At 39.9% G+C, this 18,780-nt stretch overlaps 1 protein-coding gene across 3 annotated transcripts; it reads left to right on the forward strand.

Annotated features, from left to right (window-relative positions):
• The first annotated feature begins 213 nt into the window (after positions 1-213).
• On the forward strand, positions 214-18,256 carry LOC120731276 (WD repeat, SAM and U-box domain-containing protein 1-like). Of its 3 annotated transcripts, none has more exons than XM_040028229.1 (12): positions 214-2,811; positions 3,907-4,094; positions 4,616-4,702; positions 6,127-6,220; positions 6,735-6,768; positions 6,937-6,977; positions 7,092-7,175; positions 7,373-7,479; positions 8,041-8,067; positions 12,563-12,739; positions 17,539-17,673; positions 17,808-18,256. In XM_040028229.1, exons 1-12 carry the CDS (start codon positions 2,414-2,416, stop codon positions 17,996-17,998), a joined length of 1,563 nt encoding a protein of 520 aa, XP_039884163.1. In that variant the 5' UTR covers positions 214-2,413; the 3' UTR covers positions 17,999-18,256. The 3 variants fall into 3 exon arrangements, with proteins under 3 accessions (XP_039884163.1, XP_039884162.1, XP_039884164.1); XM_040028228.1 differs by having other exon boundaries at positions 8,038-8,067; positions 17,808-18,255; XM_040028230.1 differs by lacking the exon at positions 7,092-7,175 and having other exon boundaries at positions 8,038-8,067; positions 17,808-18,255.
• The last annotated feature ends 524 nt before the right edge of the window (positions 18,257-18,780 follow it).

Below are 18,780 nucleotides of genomic sequence, written 5' to 3' on the forward strand. Positions count from 1 at the left end.
GAAGACTTGAAGTAACTGCATTTTATTATGAAAATTGTGTAATGAGTAGTGACTTTTGTAGGAATATTATTTTTGAACACTGGTGTGGATGGATTAAATAAACCCGTTTTTCAAAATAGCAACACTAAGCCCTCACTGCTGCTGCTGTTAATATTTTTCTTAGGTACATTTTTCTTTTATTAATATCTCATATTTTAATTGTTTATTTTCATCAGTTTGCTAAAGCTATAATAAAAATTCATATGCATGCACTAAATACACACACGTCTGTACCGGCATATTGCCAGCACATTTTTGTCATCTTTGTGGGTTTTGGCTTTTTTTGCACAGTAGATGGGGCTGTCAAACTTTGCCTGGGAGCTGGGTAGGCTGTCGTCTCCTTTCCTCTTTTTGACCTCCTTGGTACGTTTGTTTGGCGCGCTGTTGCTGCTGGCATCCTCCTCACTGATGAGCTCTCCTATCACAGATGGCTTAATACTTCATTTTCCCTCGCTGCTTTCCTTCCCTCCTCCAGCTGTTCAGCTCTGCTGCTTCCTGCTGTGAGGGTATTGACCGCTTTCCTGATTGAAAGAACACACAGAAGACTGTGGAGCCACATTGAATATCACAGAGGCAGATAAATATGAATTGAGGATTATCATATCTTTGACAGAGCAGGAAACAAGAGGTACAGGCAAATAAAGAGTGTTCTTTTCTATATGTACCTGGAACTTTATGTTCAAGTGACTGTGGGGTAATTTATGACCTCAGCTGTATATTTATATTATAGAGAAAGGGAGGAAAAAAAATATAGTTATAATTTAAATTTTTAAAAAATGATTATAGATGGATGGGGTAGATAAGCCAGATTTAGTGCTGTAGAGTCATTGAGCCTAATACCTGATGTCCAAAGTTACAATGAAATGTGTTAATGACAAGATATTTGTTGTAATTTTTGTTACAAATATGAAAGTCCGTCGATATTTTTGGTGTTAAAATGGCTATATATTTCCCCATTGTTATTAAACCAGCAAAACTTGTTACATAAGTGACCCCATTCTACATAGTTATAAATCTCTGTATCGCTCGCTGTTGTTAACAGTCATGTGATGAGGTGGACAATGTTTACAGTGCAGTGATGTCATTTTATATAATGCAGTCTGAAGTCATGACCTTATTACTCGCTTAAAAACACAAAAGAAACCCCCAAAAATCTGTTAAACCTGTAGGTAGTTACATCTGCAGCTGGTTTCCTCTGTGTATAGTATGCATAGCTGGATGCTTTCATATCAAGAAAACAAAGGAAAATCGAAGTGTCTTTTGTGAAAATGCTTACACTCAATGTACAGTGTGTAAGAAACAACATGAAATCATCTTAAATGTTACATATTATGTACAAACTCTACCCAAACAGGAGTAGGTGGAAGTTTAACACATATTGAGACCTGCTCCTTTTTCACAAAAAAGAGAATAAACTTAATATGTTCAGCTTTACTTCCTCTCCATTGATAAAAAAAAACAGATAAGACAAGGCTTCAATCGATCACTGAGAAGGCTAGCTATATACCTGCAGTTTGTATTACCTGGCTGTCACCAGCATGAGTCCAGTGTCTTGGGAGGACTATCTCTTTAGAGTCATACTGTTTGGCAAGTGTCACTTGGTAGGAAGAAAATCCTCCCAATGTTTGCAGATTTATGTAGGTGATGTGGTCATTTCCAGAAGGAAACTGTAGGATTTTTTTTTTCTGTCCACTTTGAGCACCACAATGTGCTATTTGTAGTCTAGGACAAAGAAGACATCTCTACACTCCTTTATGTGGCAACAGAGGACAGGAGATATGTAAACATACATAAATGTGTATATTATATATATAATTTATTTATATATAATTAATTTTGAGTCAAGTATGGAGTCTTTCAGTCATATAATAGATAAACAGCACTACAGGGCAGAGGAAAAGTGCTTAAATTATATGTAAATGGATTTAGATGCATCCAAATACTAGTGTTTACATGTTCATTTTATTTTACTATTAGAGGTACTCAAAAAAAGGCTAACTTACCTCACTGCATACATATTATATGCAAATGTTATTTATATACATGTATATAAAATCTCAGGTTATAGTCAATTAAATTATACAAAATGAAAACACTTGACTGTAAACATTGTGTAACTCCGTATCACATGACCGATAACAGCGAGAGACACAGATTTACAGCCGAGTAGAAAGAGGAAGTCGAGAAGCAGTTGCTGAGCCATAAGGAGCAACAGGTTGTGGTGACAGCTTTGTGACTTTGCTCTCTTTGGGCGAAGCGGGTAGGACAGCAGGGAGAAGAGGCGAAATCAGCTGGTTTCGTGCAGGAATATCTGAGTATTTTGCGCCACCTTGTGAGCGAACCTCCTCCAAGCCAACAGCACATCTGTCACAAAATGGTGTCTTTAAATTGCACTCTCCGACATCATACAGATGAGGTCACCTGCTGTGCCTTCTCTCCATCCCTCCTGGCGACCTCCTCCGGTGATAAAACGCTCCGTGTTTATACCACGGCCGACTTCTCGGAGCTTCCCTTTTCTCCTCTCAGGGGTCACGGCTACGGGGTCCACTGCTGCTGCTTCAGCTCCTGCGGCAGCTTCCTGCTCAGCTGCTCCACAGACGGCTCTGTCATCGTGTGGAGCGCCGAAACAGGTGAGGTGAAGGCTACGCTCGAGCACCCAGGCCGCAGTCCTCTCCGAGTTTGCGCACTGGCGCCAGACTCCTCTCTCCTGCTGGCAGGAGCCTGCGATGGCACCGCGGCCCTCTGGGACTTCCGCTCCAAAACGCTACGCAGGTACAATAAGCATCACACAGGGTCACAGTGACAATTTTAGTATAATTAATGTAATCTTCTCCAAATATGAATGTCAAAATGAGCCTTAGTTAATATTAAAATAAGAGCTAAGTAGTCAGACTCTTATCCAATCCGAGGTCATTTTTCTCTGTTTCCAAATAGTTTTTTGTCCACGTGACTCGAACAAAAAACAAACTACAAATTCACACGTGAAAAATGTTTTTCAGTATTTTGTTCAAAACCAATAACGGAGTCAATAAAATATTTGCTTACTGATAAATGTCAGCTATCTGAACATGGAGTGCTTTCTTAACCCTTCTGTGTGCGGTCTTGACATAACAGTTGTACAAGTTGAGACTGGAGGTTAATAATTGAACTGGGAAAGTCTGAATCACTCTTTCCACCTTTAGAAACATCTCTCAGCCATTATCAGCAGATGGAGTCATCGCACACATCAGTGTCTCTTCAGATTCTCTTACTTCATGTTGCACAAAATGTAACTTGAATTTTCTATTAGACACACAAATCAAAACTGTGAGAAGGGAATAGAAAATAGACTAAAAAATGATCTTGACATAAAGGAAATGATCTCTTAATACATAAAACATCTTTCTACAGGATCTTTAAGTAACTGAGCTCTAATAAAGTTTTGAAACTTGCTTTGTTAATCTTCAACAGACTGGAGTAATTGTCTTAAAGTTATTGCAGGTTCGTCTTCAAGTTACAGCTCTGTCATCACAGACAGATGGAACAAAATCACAGAGGAACCAGCTAGACAAACACGGAAGCAGCCAACTCAGTAATTCTGATTAAATAAGCCAATTAAAAAGCATTTTATCAGGATTATTTTTTCTTTTAATCCTCTGATTTTTCACTTTTGTGCTCTGGAACAGCTTTTCTGAGCACCCCTAGGCCTGCTGTGTGTCTCTGATTAATACCCACAGGTGGTTTAAATCATTAAACTCAGTGCGGGACTCCACAGCCTAAACAAATTAAATTTCCCTCCTTCGAATTTTACACACTTCCTGATAAACCTTGAAGTCTAAAGCGAGTCACACTCAAGTTGGTGCTAACATCCCCCTCCCCCCCTCGCAGATGTGCCACCGTAAGCGAGGCCAGTGTCGTGGCTTGCTGCTTCTCTCCATGTGCCCAGATGTTTGTGACCGGCTGCACCCGTGGAGACCTCAAACTCTGGGATGCTTACACCAGCCTTCTGCACGCTGAGAAGGACGCTCACGACCTGGGAGTCACCTGTTGCTGCTTTGCACCCCAGTTCATCGTTAGTAAGTTCTCTTCATTTGTTACTACTGCTGTAGAAATTCATCTGAAAATAAAATATGAGACATCAGCTGCGTTTATTGGTTTTACGTCAGGGTAAATGGGATTTCTTTATGCTATCTTCTCACATTTTTCATCTAAATGGTGCTGGTAAATTGAGTCAAACAATCTTTAGAACTACAGATTCCTATTCAAAATAAAAGTTGATCATCTCAGTTACTCACCTCATTTTCTGTGGGGCTTTTTCCTTCATCAAAACTCTTTTGCAATTTCATTTCAGTTCCTTTTGCATTAGGTTCATCTTGCACAATTTTCAGTTTAAAAGCAACTTGCATGTAATCCTAGAAGCAAAGTACCTGGCTCCAATAAAGACACTCGTTATGTTAGTGTTACTGCTGTATGTGCTGTAATGAATGGGTTGCAGCTAAAAAGCAGGCCGTCAGATGATATTTGCCGCCCTCTGCTTTCAGACGCATTCAAGCATGAATCTTAACAAAAAGGGGATGTGGCTTCTTTGGCTCTGCAGATGGCTGCTGTGTGGAGTTTCGACTGGCCTCCTGCGGACAGGACAGCCAGCTGAAAATATGGATTGTTTCCCAGCGTGAAGGAGCAGGTAGGCCGACCCCTCTGCCCCAGCTTCCCCACCTGAGTGCTCCCTCACTCGATTGCCGAGCGGGAGAGACAGGGAGGGAGAGAGGGAGGGAGAGTGTGCTGACTGCTTCAACCTTGAAACCTCTCTGCAGAATAGAAGAATTTTATTAGTGTGTGGAGTAAATCAGCTGCAGACTGACTCATTAATAATGGATCACTTTAAGACATTCTGCTGAAATACGGCAGCAGCAGCAGAGGTGTATGTGTGTGTGTGCATGTGTGTGTGAGTGTGTGAGAAAGAGTTGGAAGGAAATCAGTTGCATGTATCCATGATGACATTTACATCTTGTACAAGCAGCAGCAGAGGAGGAACATTTGTGTATGTTCACACGTACGTACCCCAGCTACAGACTGTATTTTTCGTTATGTATGTGAACACACCATGTTGTTAGGTTCCAATATGTGTTGCTATGGTAACAGCCATTTCTTGGGAGGATTTGATGTGTCCCACGTGGTGACCCAAGTCCGTGGAGATTTTTTTTTTTTTTTTCCTTTATCTCCGAGGGACACCAGACAATGTCTGTCCTCATTTCATTATGCTTTAGATTTTTTTTATTTTTTTTGTCCTCAGACGTGAAGGAGGTTGAGCTCGGCCTTTTTTGAAATGTGCACTTATCTTGTCTTGGCATGAGGACTGTGCGCTTGAACCTCTCTTCCACTATTTTATGAAAAAGAGACTCAAGTGTACGTGATTTAGGGAAGCAAGGGGCGCAAAGCTGAGATTGCTGTCGAAATGGAACATTTTTTCTAGTCCCTGCTTTGTTTTGTGTGCGAGTGTGTACAAGCCCCATATGTTCACGGAAAAATCTCTCAGTCCAGCTTTGCATATTAGCTCCATGGGTCGAGCCTTTAATGCTGTCAGATCTGAAGCATTCCCTTCAAGTCACCTATCAACACTTGCTGACATCTCCAATCCACACGTCACATTTGTTTAGTTTATTTTGGTCTCACTTGTATAGTTAAATTGTCGGGTTTAATCAGGCGTTACGGTTTTCTACTCCACTGTGGTGTTTCACATCAATCAGGAATATGCCTGGAAATAACACATTAACCTCCCAGAGAACATGGTGTGTTTATGTTTTATTGCTGAAGAGAAAAAGGGGGGAAGGTTTGACTTAATACATGTGTATTCGCAGGACGATTATATAAATGCTGCTGCAGATCAGTTGGTTTTGACATGAAGAATTAATGCACAGTCGATGTGAGTTTATTGGCAAAAATAAAAATCATTTGTTTCCAAGTAGTTGTCAGCAGGGGGCACAGCTACAAGGGGGAAAAAAGTCATCTACCTCTACTTCTTTTTCTGGACTTCAGTCAACTTCAGTCAAGATCGAATACAGACACAATTTAACTTTGGTCTCATCTTGCTTGTGTGTTGAACCCCAGCCTGTACCATGAAGCTGCTTCAGACCCTCACCAGCCAGACGGCCCCAGTTCTGTCTTGTGCCTTCTCCTCTGATGGAGAATGGATTGTCTCAGGGTAAGACACTAATAACATTCTGAAAATCACTTCCTCCAGTGTTTTCATCCCATAATTCCCCCTGCTTCACCAACTAATTGCTGATATTTGTACCTTTCAGGTCACGTTTAATATTCTATTTGTGTTATTAGTTCCTGTGAAGTTGCTTCATAATTTGATAAAATTCATATTCAAATTCATTTTTTTCTGTCTGCATTTTTTTTCCTGCGCTTTAAACGGCCGTGCCATGGTGAGCACTGATCGTGCTGTTCTCTCAGTCGACCACAGGAGGAGTGCATTTTGTTATCATATAGCTTCTGCTCGGTCCTTCTGTTGTTCCTGGCTGAAATTCAAACACGCTGAAGGTTAATCTGTGCTCTGCGTGGTGGGTTTTCGTGTGTGTGTGTGTGTGTGTGTGTGTGTGTGTTTATTTTAGAAAAGAATCCCTTTTTTCGGCTCATTATTCTATAATGTGAATGCACGCATATGCACGCCGCAAATGAAGTTGACTTTGTTTACTCTAAATATTCAACAGCTCCGTGGATAAAAGTGTCGCAGTATATGATGCGGTAAGTAAAGCGCAAACACGCCACCCATAATATGGGGTTGGGGGGGAGGTTTGTTGTTGTTTGCTGCTATAGTTAACTGTGGTCGAGGACTTCTAAACAATAAATCACAGCGTCCATAAACACAGATGTCAAACATTCCCGTTTCGTGTGTTTGGACTTTGTGTACAGAGCCTGGGAACCGTGCTCCAAACTTTGAAACAACATGACAGGTAAATGACCCGGCCTGACCTCCCACCGCAATGCAATCTCTGCAGCTATTAGACAAACAGCAGAATAGGAGTCCTGGTGTTTCAGATCAAAAAGTGTGATTTTTGCTTGATTAGCTTTTCCCAGAAGCACCGGGTGCAGTGGTGCAAAAGTATATTCCCCGGCACTGCTTTTGCACCGTCATTGATGTGGCACCACAGGTAAGAAGCAGCACACCGCTTTGATGTCCTTGAAAGAGTTTAAGATCCAGCACGATCTAAGGCTATTTTTTTTTTTTTTTTTTTTCCTTTCGTAAGTGTCGAGGGAACCAGATTTTTAAGGCCGCTCTCTTCCTGTGCCAGTTTCAGTCAATTACACACACCTTTCATATTCCCGTTCCTCTTGCTCCTTCCTGCAGGTATGTAACCGCCGTTGCGCTATCTCCCACCTTTCCCTGGATTGCAACGGGCTCTATGGACAGATCGGTAAACGTGTGGAGAATTGGAGATGGGGATGACAGCACTGGTAAATACTCAGCAGAGGATTGTTTAAGTTGGCACCAGCAAATGCACAATCACTCCTCTTTTTAAAACAAAATGTTAGCAGTGGTACAAAGCCCAGAAGCCATTTGCAGCGCCAAAGATTCCCAAAAGAGTGTTTTGGGAGTTGTCCAGCCAGAGAAGCTCCTATTACATGTGTACTCCTGTCTGGCTGCAGTGTCTAGAGGAGGAATTGTGATTGATGTTTATTAGTGCAGCAGGGACAAAGTACCACTGAGCCTTGGAAGGCTGTTCCTATGGAGGCAAACACTGCTTAAAACCAAAAAAAAGGTTATACCACCACATGAAAGAAAATATTTGGAATACTAAATGAAAAGGTGCAATCGTTAGACATCTGGAAGCCTTGAAGCTTCATCATTGCAGCTTCCCTATCTGCCATTAGTCAGGCTGATGTTGACAAAGTAAATTCCATCTCCATGAAGATCTGCCTTTTTTTTTTATGCCTCTCTCTATCTCCCCTTTAATCTTGTTTCTTTCTCTCGTTTCACACATTGAACCTATTCCCTTTTATGTTTTTCGGCAGCAGCTGAATCAAAGGAGACACAGTGCCAAGGTAAATAAATGCATCACACTGTTTTGCCCTTAGAAATCTTCAGTTATTCAGCTACTCTTTCAGCTTAAACCAGTGCTGATTTATTTTAATTCTTCACATGCTTTATGGATGGTCCAGGTCTCAGCATCTAGTTTACAGCTGCTTGGATAATTCAATTTGTGGATCTACTGTTTTGTTTTGTTTTTATTTGTGATGGTTTTTTGTTTGTCGTTTATTGTGCAGCACTGTACAAAAGTCTCGAGCCGACCCTCATTTTTCCATATTTTGCTAGTAAACCCAAACTTAGAATTATTAAACATATGCAAAGGACTTTCAAAGTTCTCTGGATGCTGGCTGCCTTTTGTTCTGACTGGTAGTGTCCCATTGTGTGTGTTTTTTATATCTAGGTATGCTTTTACTGCATTGGCGGTGTGTTTGGGACCATTGTCATGCCAAAAATGAATCTGTTTTCAATCACACTTCCCAGATAGTATTGCATGGTGAATCAGAATCCAACAACACAGGCTGAAATGCAGCCCAGTACCAAGAAAGAGCTGCCACTGTTGTTTTGGTGGCTCTAGACACTGATTGTTGTATCTCTCTCCTGACCTCCTCTGTACAAATTGACAATGGTTTGAACCAAAAATGTCATTTTTGGACTCCATAAGACCTGTTGCCACTGATTTTTAGTCCATTTCTTGTGTAATGTCGCCCCTTTTTGAGACCATTTTTGATGAGTGAAGAGGAGACTGCTCAACTAATAATAATAACAATAATGAATTGCCCTCAAAGCGCTTTACAATTCCACTGTTCTTTCACTCTCACATTTACACACTGGTGGAGGCAAACTACAGTTGTAGCCACAGCTGCCCTGGGACAGACTGACAGAAGCAAGGCTGCCATATCACGCCATCGGCCCCTCTGGCCATCACCAGTAGGCGGTAGGTGAAGTGTCTTGCCCAAGGACACAACGACCGAGGCTGTCCGAGCCAGTGCTCGAACCGGCAACCTTCCGATTACAAGACGAACTACCAACTCTTGAGCCACGATTGCCCTTACAGGACAAGCTAGATCTCTCAGATACTATGTCAGGTCATTTTCCTGTCTCTTAAGGACATGACTTTCAGATACTGTTCATTTGCTGTAGAAAGTTTTTTAGCCATGTCACTTCCTTTGTCTTCCACTGTTTAAGGACTAACTTTGCACCAAGAAGAAATGGGAAAGATTAAAAATGCATTTTAAAATGTGTCCTTTGCTACGTTGTCTGTTAGGTATAGATACAACATTGATCCGTCGCTTGAAGTAGGTGCTTTTTTTAAAAACGCTTGAGTGATTGATAAAAAACACCAAATAAAAATCAGAGCATTCCTCTTGAAAATGGTCAGGTACAAGGACTGGACTAAAAATTAACCAAAAAAACCTCCAAAGAAAATCTTTGAAAGCCCTTCAGAAAGCCTGGAGAACTATTTCTGAAGATAATTTTTTTTTAAATTAAAGTCTGCCTTTTTCTAAACCAAATACTGTACAAAGAAGTAAGTGGCTCAAGACTTTTACACAGTACTGCATTTTATATTTTGTGCCCCAAAACAGATACAGTACATGTAACTGGAATCCAAAAGCAAGAATATAATTCAGTAATGGCTGTCTTGTGTGAAAGAATAAGCGTTTTTCCTAATGTTTGCAGCTCATTTCATCCCACTGAGTTATAGAAATAAAAATATTGTTTAATTTTCACAAGAGACTAAGTAATTCATGAGAACAAATAGCCTCTGTAGTATTTAGCCATGCTAGACTGAAATATCCCTGTGCTGAAATGTGGTGCAGATGTCTGGGCCTTGAAGATTGAGATAGTTTAGTTTTTGAGCAAATACCTGCAAAATAATGTCAATCCCATCAGCCTCTGCTGTGTATTAGCCAATGTTAGCATGCTAACTCTTCTTAACTCAGATGGTAAACAGTGCTATCACTGTGACCATGTTAGTGCATTTACTGCTAAGCACATAAATTAAGGTTATTGTCATGGTGTTAGCATTTTTTTAAACAGAGCAGTGTTTTTATTAAAGACCTAAAAGGCAGGAAGACGAGCTTAGATACGATGAAGAATATAAAACACAAAAAAACGATGAAAAACGAATCATGGACATCACATATCTAACGCTGATAATCACTCTGATATACTGTAGTTCAGAAAACAAAACGCATTGAACTGTGATTTTGAAAGATCATTATATTGTAATTATTTAATCCTCTTATCTGTAGTTATTTTTATTTAATTTAATAACTGTACAGTACTCTGTTTATAGTAACCACTGTCCTTAATGTAAATATGTAAGAAAAATTGTGTATGTTTCTGTTCTGTGTCCTGTGTCCTGTTTGTTGTATATGTGTCTTTCTGGCTGCTGTTACAACCAAATTTCCCCTTGTGGGACAATTAAAGGATTATTCTATTCTATTCTATTCTATTCTATTCTAATCATGTAGACATAGAGCCACTGCAGGCTGAGGTTTAGACAACATTATAAATAAATGAAAGATTAAATTAAACAATAAAATAAGTGAAGCATGAATATCTGGACATGTGATTTTAGTTGATTATGTAGCAGTTGATCATAAAATGATCGTACAATCCCTCCAGATTACCGGATTACTTTATTAGCCCAAATCACCTGATAGTTCACCTTATACCTTTTGTATGTATTCATATATGGTATGCTTATTAAGGTGGTTTAACATAACCACTGTTTCTGTGCATCTGCAAGCTGCTTTGCAACCCACCTTCACCTTTTCTTTTCTTTCTGACCTTTTCATTGTTATCACTGATGCCTGCTCTGTTGTGTTGCTCTCACTGCAGCTGGGCTCATCTTATTTTTCCTAGTGTTTTTTTTTTTTTTTCACAATCATTTCCAAAACAGAGCCATAATGTTAAAACTAAAGAAGTGTTGTTTTGACTATAGTGGCCTGGAGTGAAGTGTATGATGTTGCATACTTTCTAAAACTATAGTAGTGGTCATAAATGAAAACTTGCTCCTAGAGTAATTAGTCTGTGTTTGCCTCATCTCTTGGTTAATGAGCATTATGAATGAATGAACAGGAAGGTCTTTAGAGAACTGACCTGAAAATAAACCAATAGGTTTTTGGAAGCGAAGAAATGTGTCACCAAGTGTAGATAGTTTGGGGTTTTATTTGAGTAACAATGAGAGTCTTTTGCAGAAAAACGTGCCTTCAGGATATGGTTTTGCAGGCTAATGTAGGACTGATTTATTGTTGGGATTTGTTGACAAGAAGAAATGAAGCTCGCCAATCTATAAGATGTAGAGAATGGAAATGATGAAGAAGTCTTCATATGTGAATCTGTCTGAATAATCAAACACAGCATTCTGAGCTATTTCAGTCAACTGCCATGCTTTGACACAGTGTTACCAGCTCCTTAGACTTGGAGACTCGAGGTGCTGCTGCCAGGGCTGCAGAGAGGAGCTCCTGCTTTTGTGCACGCTGGTTGACCGTCATGGGTTACTTGGAATTTAATGGAGCTCAGCTATCATTAATTCCACCTGTGCTTTCACTACTGTGACGAGTCAAGAATTCAGCTTTGAAAAGGGTCTATGGAAGGTTTTGCATCACCTCAGATTTTAACATTCAGTTTCCAGGAGAAAGCCCTCTTTTTTTCCACAGTCAGACAGAAAACAGAGCTGAAATAATTTACTATTTTTATTTATTTATCATTTATTATTATCATCATTATCATCATTATCATAGCTGTTCTTATGTTATTGTTTTTTAACGTCTAGATTTTGATTAGATTAGTTAAACATAACCCTGATTGGATTCAAATGCAGTCCAGCAACAGACATGTTTTCAGGTGGGCATTAAAGAGCAGAATTTTATGTGGAAGATTTTTTTTTTTTTTAGGGTAGCAGAGACAGCAAGAAGTGGAGGGGAAAACCTAACACATGGTTAAGGTAGTAATGAGCTACACACCTCAAGTCTTCAGGCTTAATCCTGGTTAATGACTGCCAATGTGAACTATGAAGCTGCTGTGAGGTTTCATTAATGGGGCCAACGCACAACAGGCCAGTTTGTCGCCACGTTGTATGATGAATGATGGCCACATAGTGTCGCGAAGGTTGACGAGCTACATGCTGGCGGAGCCTGAAATAACACACCCCTGGGTTTCATTTTCTTTCCTTTGGGAGATCACATACTTGTGTGTGAGGTCAGGTGTGTGTGCTTGGAATACTCATAATGTGGGGCTACTGTTCAGCAACACTGTGGGGAAAAAGCAAGTCTCCACTGAACTACACCATGACAACTCAGTGTAAGGTTAGCATAAGATTAATGTAAATGTCCTCAGCATGTTTGAGTGTGCATCAAAGTAATTATCACTCACAGAGGGGACATGTCCTTTTACTGTGGAGTGCGAATGGAATCTGTTTGTTTGACAACGGGTATGTTTTGTTGCAGGAGTCAGGGGAATAATCACAGAGCACTTCCTGGCTCCCTGTTGTGTGTTTTGCAGGAAGGAAGTTGCCAGGTCACTCCGGGTTGCTGCTCACTGATTGGTCAGAGGACGATGTGCAGACTTGGCTGCGTGACGAGGGACTAGTGGAGCTCGTCGGTGTCTTTAAAGCCAACAACATTGATGGACCAGAGCTTAGCCAGCTGAACAAGGAAACAGCAGCTGAGCTTGGAATTGGTGAGGATGGAATTTAAAGCAACCACTAACATCAGTGTACACTTCACTGACACACACTGGGATTCTGTGTTTTTGTGAGGATTTACTCCCTGATCCTAACACATAACAAGACTGAATTAGAAAGCATGATGTAAGCTGCTTTTATTGATGCTCTGATTTATTTTTTCCCCTCCAAAAACTCCTCCCAAATAGTGATGTGATTTAAGGGCGTGAAGCAGCAGCATGTCTGTCTGCTTATACAATCGCAAATCACGCTGGGATGACAGTACCCTGCTGGATGACCTTTACCTCGGGAACAATGATAATCCTGCCTGACAACAAGATTAGTCCCCTCAGGTTCGACCAAGGTCACAGTGCAGAAAGGCTCCATACAAACTGTGGCCAGAAAAAAAAGGAAATCACAACTCATGTAGGCAGCAACATCACAGTACAGCTGCAAATAATGTGCAAATGTCAGCATTATTATCTCCACTGAAGCAATTAAACATTCACACAAATTCAAAAATGAAATTTACAGTGCCTTTCTTATTTCTTTTTGTTGGCATATTTGTCAAACTGAAACGTTTCAGATCATCAAACAAATTTGAATATCAGTTGAAGATAACCCAAATGAGTAAATACAAAATGCAGTTTGTGAATGATTTCAATTTATTAAGAGAAAAAAAGTTATCTGGCCTTTTGCGATAAAGTAGTTGTCACCCTGCCCCAGTTCACTAGCCACCGATCTCATTACTGTCAGATCTGTTGAATCAAGAAATCACCACAAAAAACATGCCACATCATGCCACAACCAAAAGAAACTTTAGAAGACATGAGAAACACAGTCATTGACATCTATCAGTCTGGAAATGGTTACAGCACCATTTCTAAGGCTTTGTGTTATCAGCGAACCACAGTGAGAGCCACACATGGAGAAAACTTGGAACAGCAGCGAGCCTTCCCAGGAGTGGCCAGCCTTCCAAAATTACTCCAGCAATGTATCGACAACTCAAAAGAAAAATAGGATCCTTGGGAGAGTTTCAAGGTGAAAGTCTGAGTCCAGTTACACGTCGTGTAATACTAACACAGAATTTGGTAAAAAGAATATCATACCATGATGGTGGTAGTCAATGGTGTAGGGCTGCTTTGCTACTTTGGGGCCTGGACGACTTGCTGTAATTGATAAAACCTTGAGTTCTGCATTCTACCAGAAAATCCTGAAGGAGAATATCCACGCTATGAAGGTCAAGCATTGTGCCAGTAAGTCAATGATCCAAACTGAAAAACCCCCAAAACAAAACCCCAAATTAAGGTTTTGGCCCAATTAAAGTCTAGACTTGAATTGAAATGAGCCGTTCATGCTCAAAAACCCTCCACGTGTGGTTGAATTAAAACAGTTCTGCAAGGAAAAGTGGACCAAGATTCCTCCACAGCGATGTGAAAGACTGCCAGTTATCTCAAACACTTGATTGTAGTTCTTGCTGCCAAGTGTTGCACAACAATTCATTAGGTTTAGGGGGGTGATTACTTTTAAATTTTGGACCAAGTAAGTTTTAGATGTCATCATTTAACAACAGTATTTTGTATTAACTGAAGTTATTTTAGTCTAATATTGAAATTGGATTGATGATCTAAACATGTAAGTGTGTCAAATGTGCAAAAAATAAGAAATCAGGAAGGGGACAAATACTTCACACACTGTAAGGTTACAATATTTTAGAATAGGTAGCCAGACAGAGTCAGGCTACCTGTTTCCCCTTTTCCCTCCTATGTATGTCAGCTTAGTAAAGTCCTATCTGGAGTTCTTTTTGTAAACACACAGTTTTAAAGGAAATTTGCAGTTTGCATGCTGCATTGGAGCCATAACGCCCAGAAATCCTGCCTCTTGCCTAATTGCGAGTACTTTGTGCCAATTGTAATCAGCTGAATCACAATCTCCCCCTTAATCACAGTAAAAGCACCCTCTTGCCTGTTGTTGGGTTTGCTTTAATTGGACAGTAGCAGAAGCGTTAAAGCCAACTTTCCCCCTGCTTGCTGTTCAGTAATGCAAAGCATGCCTTATGTCTTTTCCATGTGTTTGGTATGGAGGACAGCTCTCATCATTACCACAGAATGAGGACAGAGGAAACGGCAGATTGCCACATTTCGTGGCCTTTTTGTGCTGCACAACCAACAACTATCATTTTCCATCCATGCTGCTTGTGTAAATGTGTGCACATGCATAGACAAACAGTCGCTCACACATGCTGCAGACACACACAGAGCAAATTGGATTCCAGCGCACTTTACTCGATGAAATATTCATGAATCTTTGAGTAAGGGGAGGGGGGAAAAGTTCCTCCAATATAATTCAGCATATCTCTGTGGAAACAGCCTCATTCTGCACTTTTATTGTAGCCCTGCATCAAATTATCTATCTAAATGTAAAGTGGACGCTATAGTTCTAATGGCTTATGTCTCCACGAAAAAGATGTGTGGGAACTTATGGAAATCTTAAATGAAGCATTACCCTGTTAAGTGTAGTTTTTCCATCTAAGAGTCGTTTATTGGATGACTCAGATTGGTTCGGGGGGTTTCAATGTGAGAAGGCGTTTGATTGGACGCTGCAATTTTTCCAATAGGATCTGAACTACTTGTTGTTCCGACAGCACGTCTTCCCTGCTTCATCTGCGTTTCAACTTAAATGCAGCGTTTTCGAGGCACAGACTTAATGGTAAAGGCGAGTCAGTCTGTATAATGTGAGCGTGAATTCTTTCCTCCCTCCATCTCTGCTTCCTGCTCAGTGAATGAGTGCAAAATTAAGACATACTCACAACATTTAATTTCCCCAGTAAGTGAAGTGACTGGTCCCCTGTGAGCATTAGCTGATTGTGAAGACCTCTCCAGTTTGTTGGAGGCTGATTGCATCCTATAAATGGATCAAATATTCACCAGTACATCATGATGTATGATAGAAAAATTTTAGAGCGCATACTGTATATCAGTATGAATTCAATTTCAACTATTGCACACGCCGCTATTTGCAAACCAAACTACACACAAACTATCCAGAAGTGCAATCATTAGAAACAACTTTAAGCCACAGTTGTATAAAAGTTGCAAAAATCCTTGCAGCTTTGCATTTTTGCCATCCAAACTCAGTATTACATGACCTTGGCACATCAATGATAAACCTCAGTACAGCTCATGAAAACATTTCTTATTCACTCATCCAGGCCTGTATCTCCCTGTGAAGACACTAAGGTCAAGTCATTGAATTTTTTTCTTAAGTAAGAGAACACTCTGCATAGGTTATAAAAACAATATATATATATATATATATATATATATATATATATATATATATATATATAGTTAGTTCAGGCCAGTATATAAATAAAAAATCTTACTTTCCAAACAGAACCTTATTCCAGGCAGAACTGATGGCAAACAAAAAATATATTCTCCAAATTTGCTGAAACAAACATGTCTGGTATGTTGTCTTCATACTGGTTAATTTCCATACAAGGTGTATATGATTTGCATATCACTAAAATCAGTTTTATTTCCATTTCACCCTGTGCACCAACTTGTTTGAAAGTGAGTTTTATTATAGACTGTATATCGAAGATGGACAAAACCAATGCAGCAATGGGTTTTGGAGTTACTTTTTTTGGTTTTGTTTTTTTTTGTTTTAGTTAGTAACGTTCATCTCTAGACTTAAATCACACAGATGAATATTATTTATAATTTGTGCTACATAACATACAAATAAAATGCTACACTTCTTGGATTGTCTGTAAAGCAACTGGATTAAAGAAACACAAACATGACTGAGAGGTCTGGTGCAATTACTCAGATTAGCAGAGAGTGTGGTAGTCTGCAGCTACCAGTCACTTAAAACTGTAATGTCCCTGAAAATTCACACTAAGCATAAATATAAAAATGAATTATCCATCCATTCTCTGCTGCCTATCCTTTACAGGGTCGCTGGAGCCTATCCCAACTTTCTTGGGGCCACATTTGGTGTTAGTTGAACCCATAAAGGCTGCATAAAATTTCCTGAAAATGTATTTTTTGTGACGTCAGCTTAAATTTTTTTTGGATGCATGCGATGATTTAGCAGTCACCTATAGTGATAGGAAGGAATAAATGAGCTTTTTCTCTCTTTTTGTTTTGGCTGTCACCATATGTGAACGAAATCTTCAGGACTTGTGAAAGAAAATGTCACTGCAGCTGCTCTCTCTGTCTGAATGAGACCTACACCTCCACGGCACTGCCATTATACGCCGACACACCACTAATCATGTGCGGCTCTATAGGTCATCACTCCATTTTAGCTGGTGGTGAAATTTGCAGCTGACGATAAATTCACTGGGGGCTGTCAGTGGGCAGAGACATGCAGCTGTGTGCAGAGTGAGTTTCCTCTTTTTGGACCTGTTGGAGTTTAATTTCCGAGCAGGATAATGAGAGACGTTAGCTAAGCAGCCATCATGACACAGCGAGGTGTCTGGCTCTTTGTGTCTCAGTACAGAGTGATCATGTGCAAGTTCAGATTTATCCTCCCTTTTGTTCTGAGAGAGAACAAAGTCAGTCTGTTCAGTGCCTGCTGCCTCGCTGCGTCAACCCAAATTCATTGAAATCGCTATTGAACACCATTAACGTACAACAGTCTTTGGTTGGTCTTTGTAAGGTAATGATAATGAGGTTTAAATGATGCCAAATGAAATGTTGAGACCAGCCTTTTTACTACATTTGAAAATTAACAAAAGGTGCACGGTACTCGATATAAATCACCATCATGGCTAAAAAGGACACTGAACGGCGTTTTGGTTTTTTAGAGTCGGTGGGCCTTCGTGGTCATCTCCTGAGGAGAATCGAGGCCCTGAAGGCAGAGCAGAATGGTTCAGAAGCCCCAGATGAATTCCTGTGCCCAATCACCAGAGAGCTGATGAAGGATCCGGTCATTGCTGCAGGTTAGTTTACAAATTAAAAGCACTTGGTCCCTAGCGTCTTAAACTGAGCCAAAGATGGGGACAGCTTCACTATAAAGATTTTTACTTGTATTATCTCAGTGTATTTGGGATGTCACTGTATGTGTGCTCCACAGATGGCTATTCCTATGAGCGGGAATCTATTGAGAGCTGGATTAGAGGCAAGAATAAAACCAGCCCCATGACAAACCTTCCTCTGCAGACAACACTCCTCACCCCCAACAGGTCTCTGAAGATGGCTATAACGCGGTGGAAGTCGAACCAGGAGCTCAGAGTAGCTCAACATCTGATAACAAAAGCTGATTGAAGTAATTATGAATTTGTTCAGGGTGCTATTCAAGAGTCACATGTGGCGAAATGATCAGAATCTGAGATCCCAGAGAAGTTGACTGATATTTATACAGTAAATAACTATTATTTTTAGCTATATTTTACATAACTGTCAAATATACTTGTATTTAAAGAGAGAATCTCTAAAGCAACACTGTAACTATGCAATTTTAATGTGCCTTTAAAAAAATAAAGTGAAGTACAACTCAAAATCCACTTTTTTTTTTTAATACCCATTTAAATTGAATAAAATGGGTTTGCTTTCACAGCCTTATTTGGACTGGCATGACTATTAGCATATCGCTAATGGAGGCTGATGCTAGAACTTTAGATTTACTGCATTTATCTGTGCAACTGGCATCATGTGTTTTTGACTGACTTGAGTTAGCATTATCAAAAATCGGTCATTATTTGGCTAATATTCAGCAACTTTTATATAATCTTACTCCAGTTATTAATTACTTACTAAGTACTATAGTGTGACATTTTAAAACCTACTGTAGCTTTACTCTGTTACTAACAGCTTGCAGTGGTTTATTCTCAGTAATCCTGGAAGATGCCATGTAAAACTGAATGCTGTTGTTTAAAAATCATCTTTGGGTCATAATGAAACTCCCACGAGGGTAAACCAATAGCTCACCCCCCACTAACCAACCATAGACTTAGCTTCTTGGTTTCAGTGGTGAAGATGGTGCATCTTAAACATGCAATAGTTGCAATGCCCAATTTTCAGGTATCTGTATTTTACTTGACTAGTTC

Source organism: Simochromis diagramma, unplaced genomic scaffold, assembly GCF_900408965.1.
Source record: "Simochromis diagramma unplaced genomic scaffold, fSimDia1.1 OVJJ01000343.1, whole genome shotgun sequence".
NCBI classification, from domain to species: Eukaryota; Metazoa; Chordata; class Actinopteri; order Cichliformes; family Cichlidae; genus Simochromis; species Simochromis diagramma.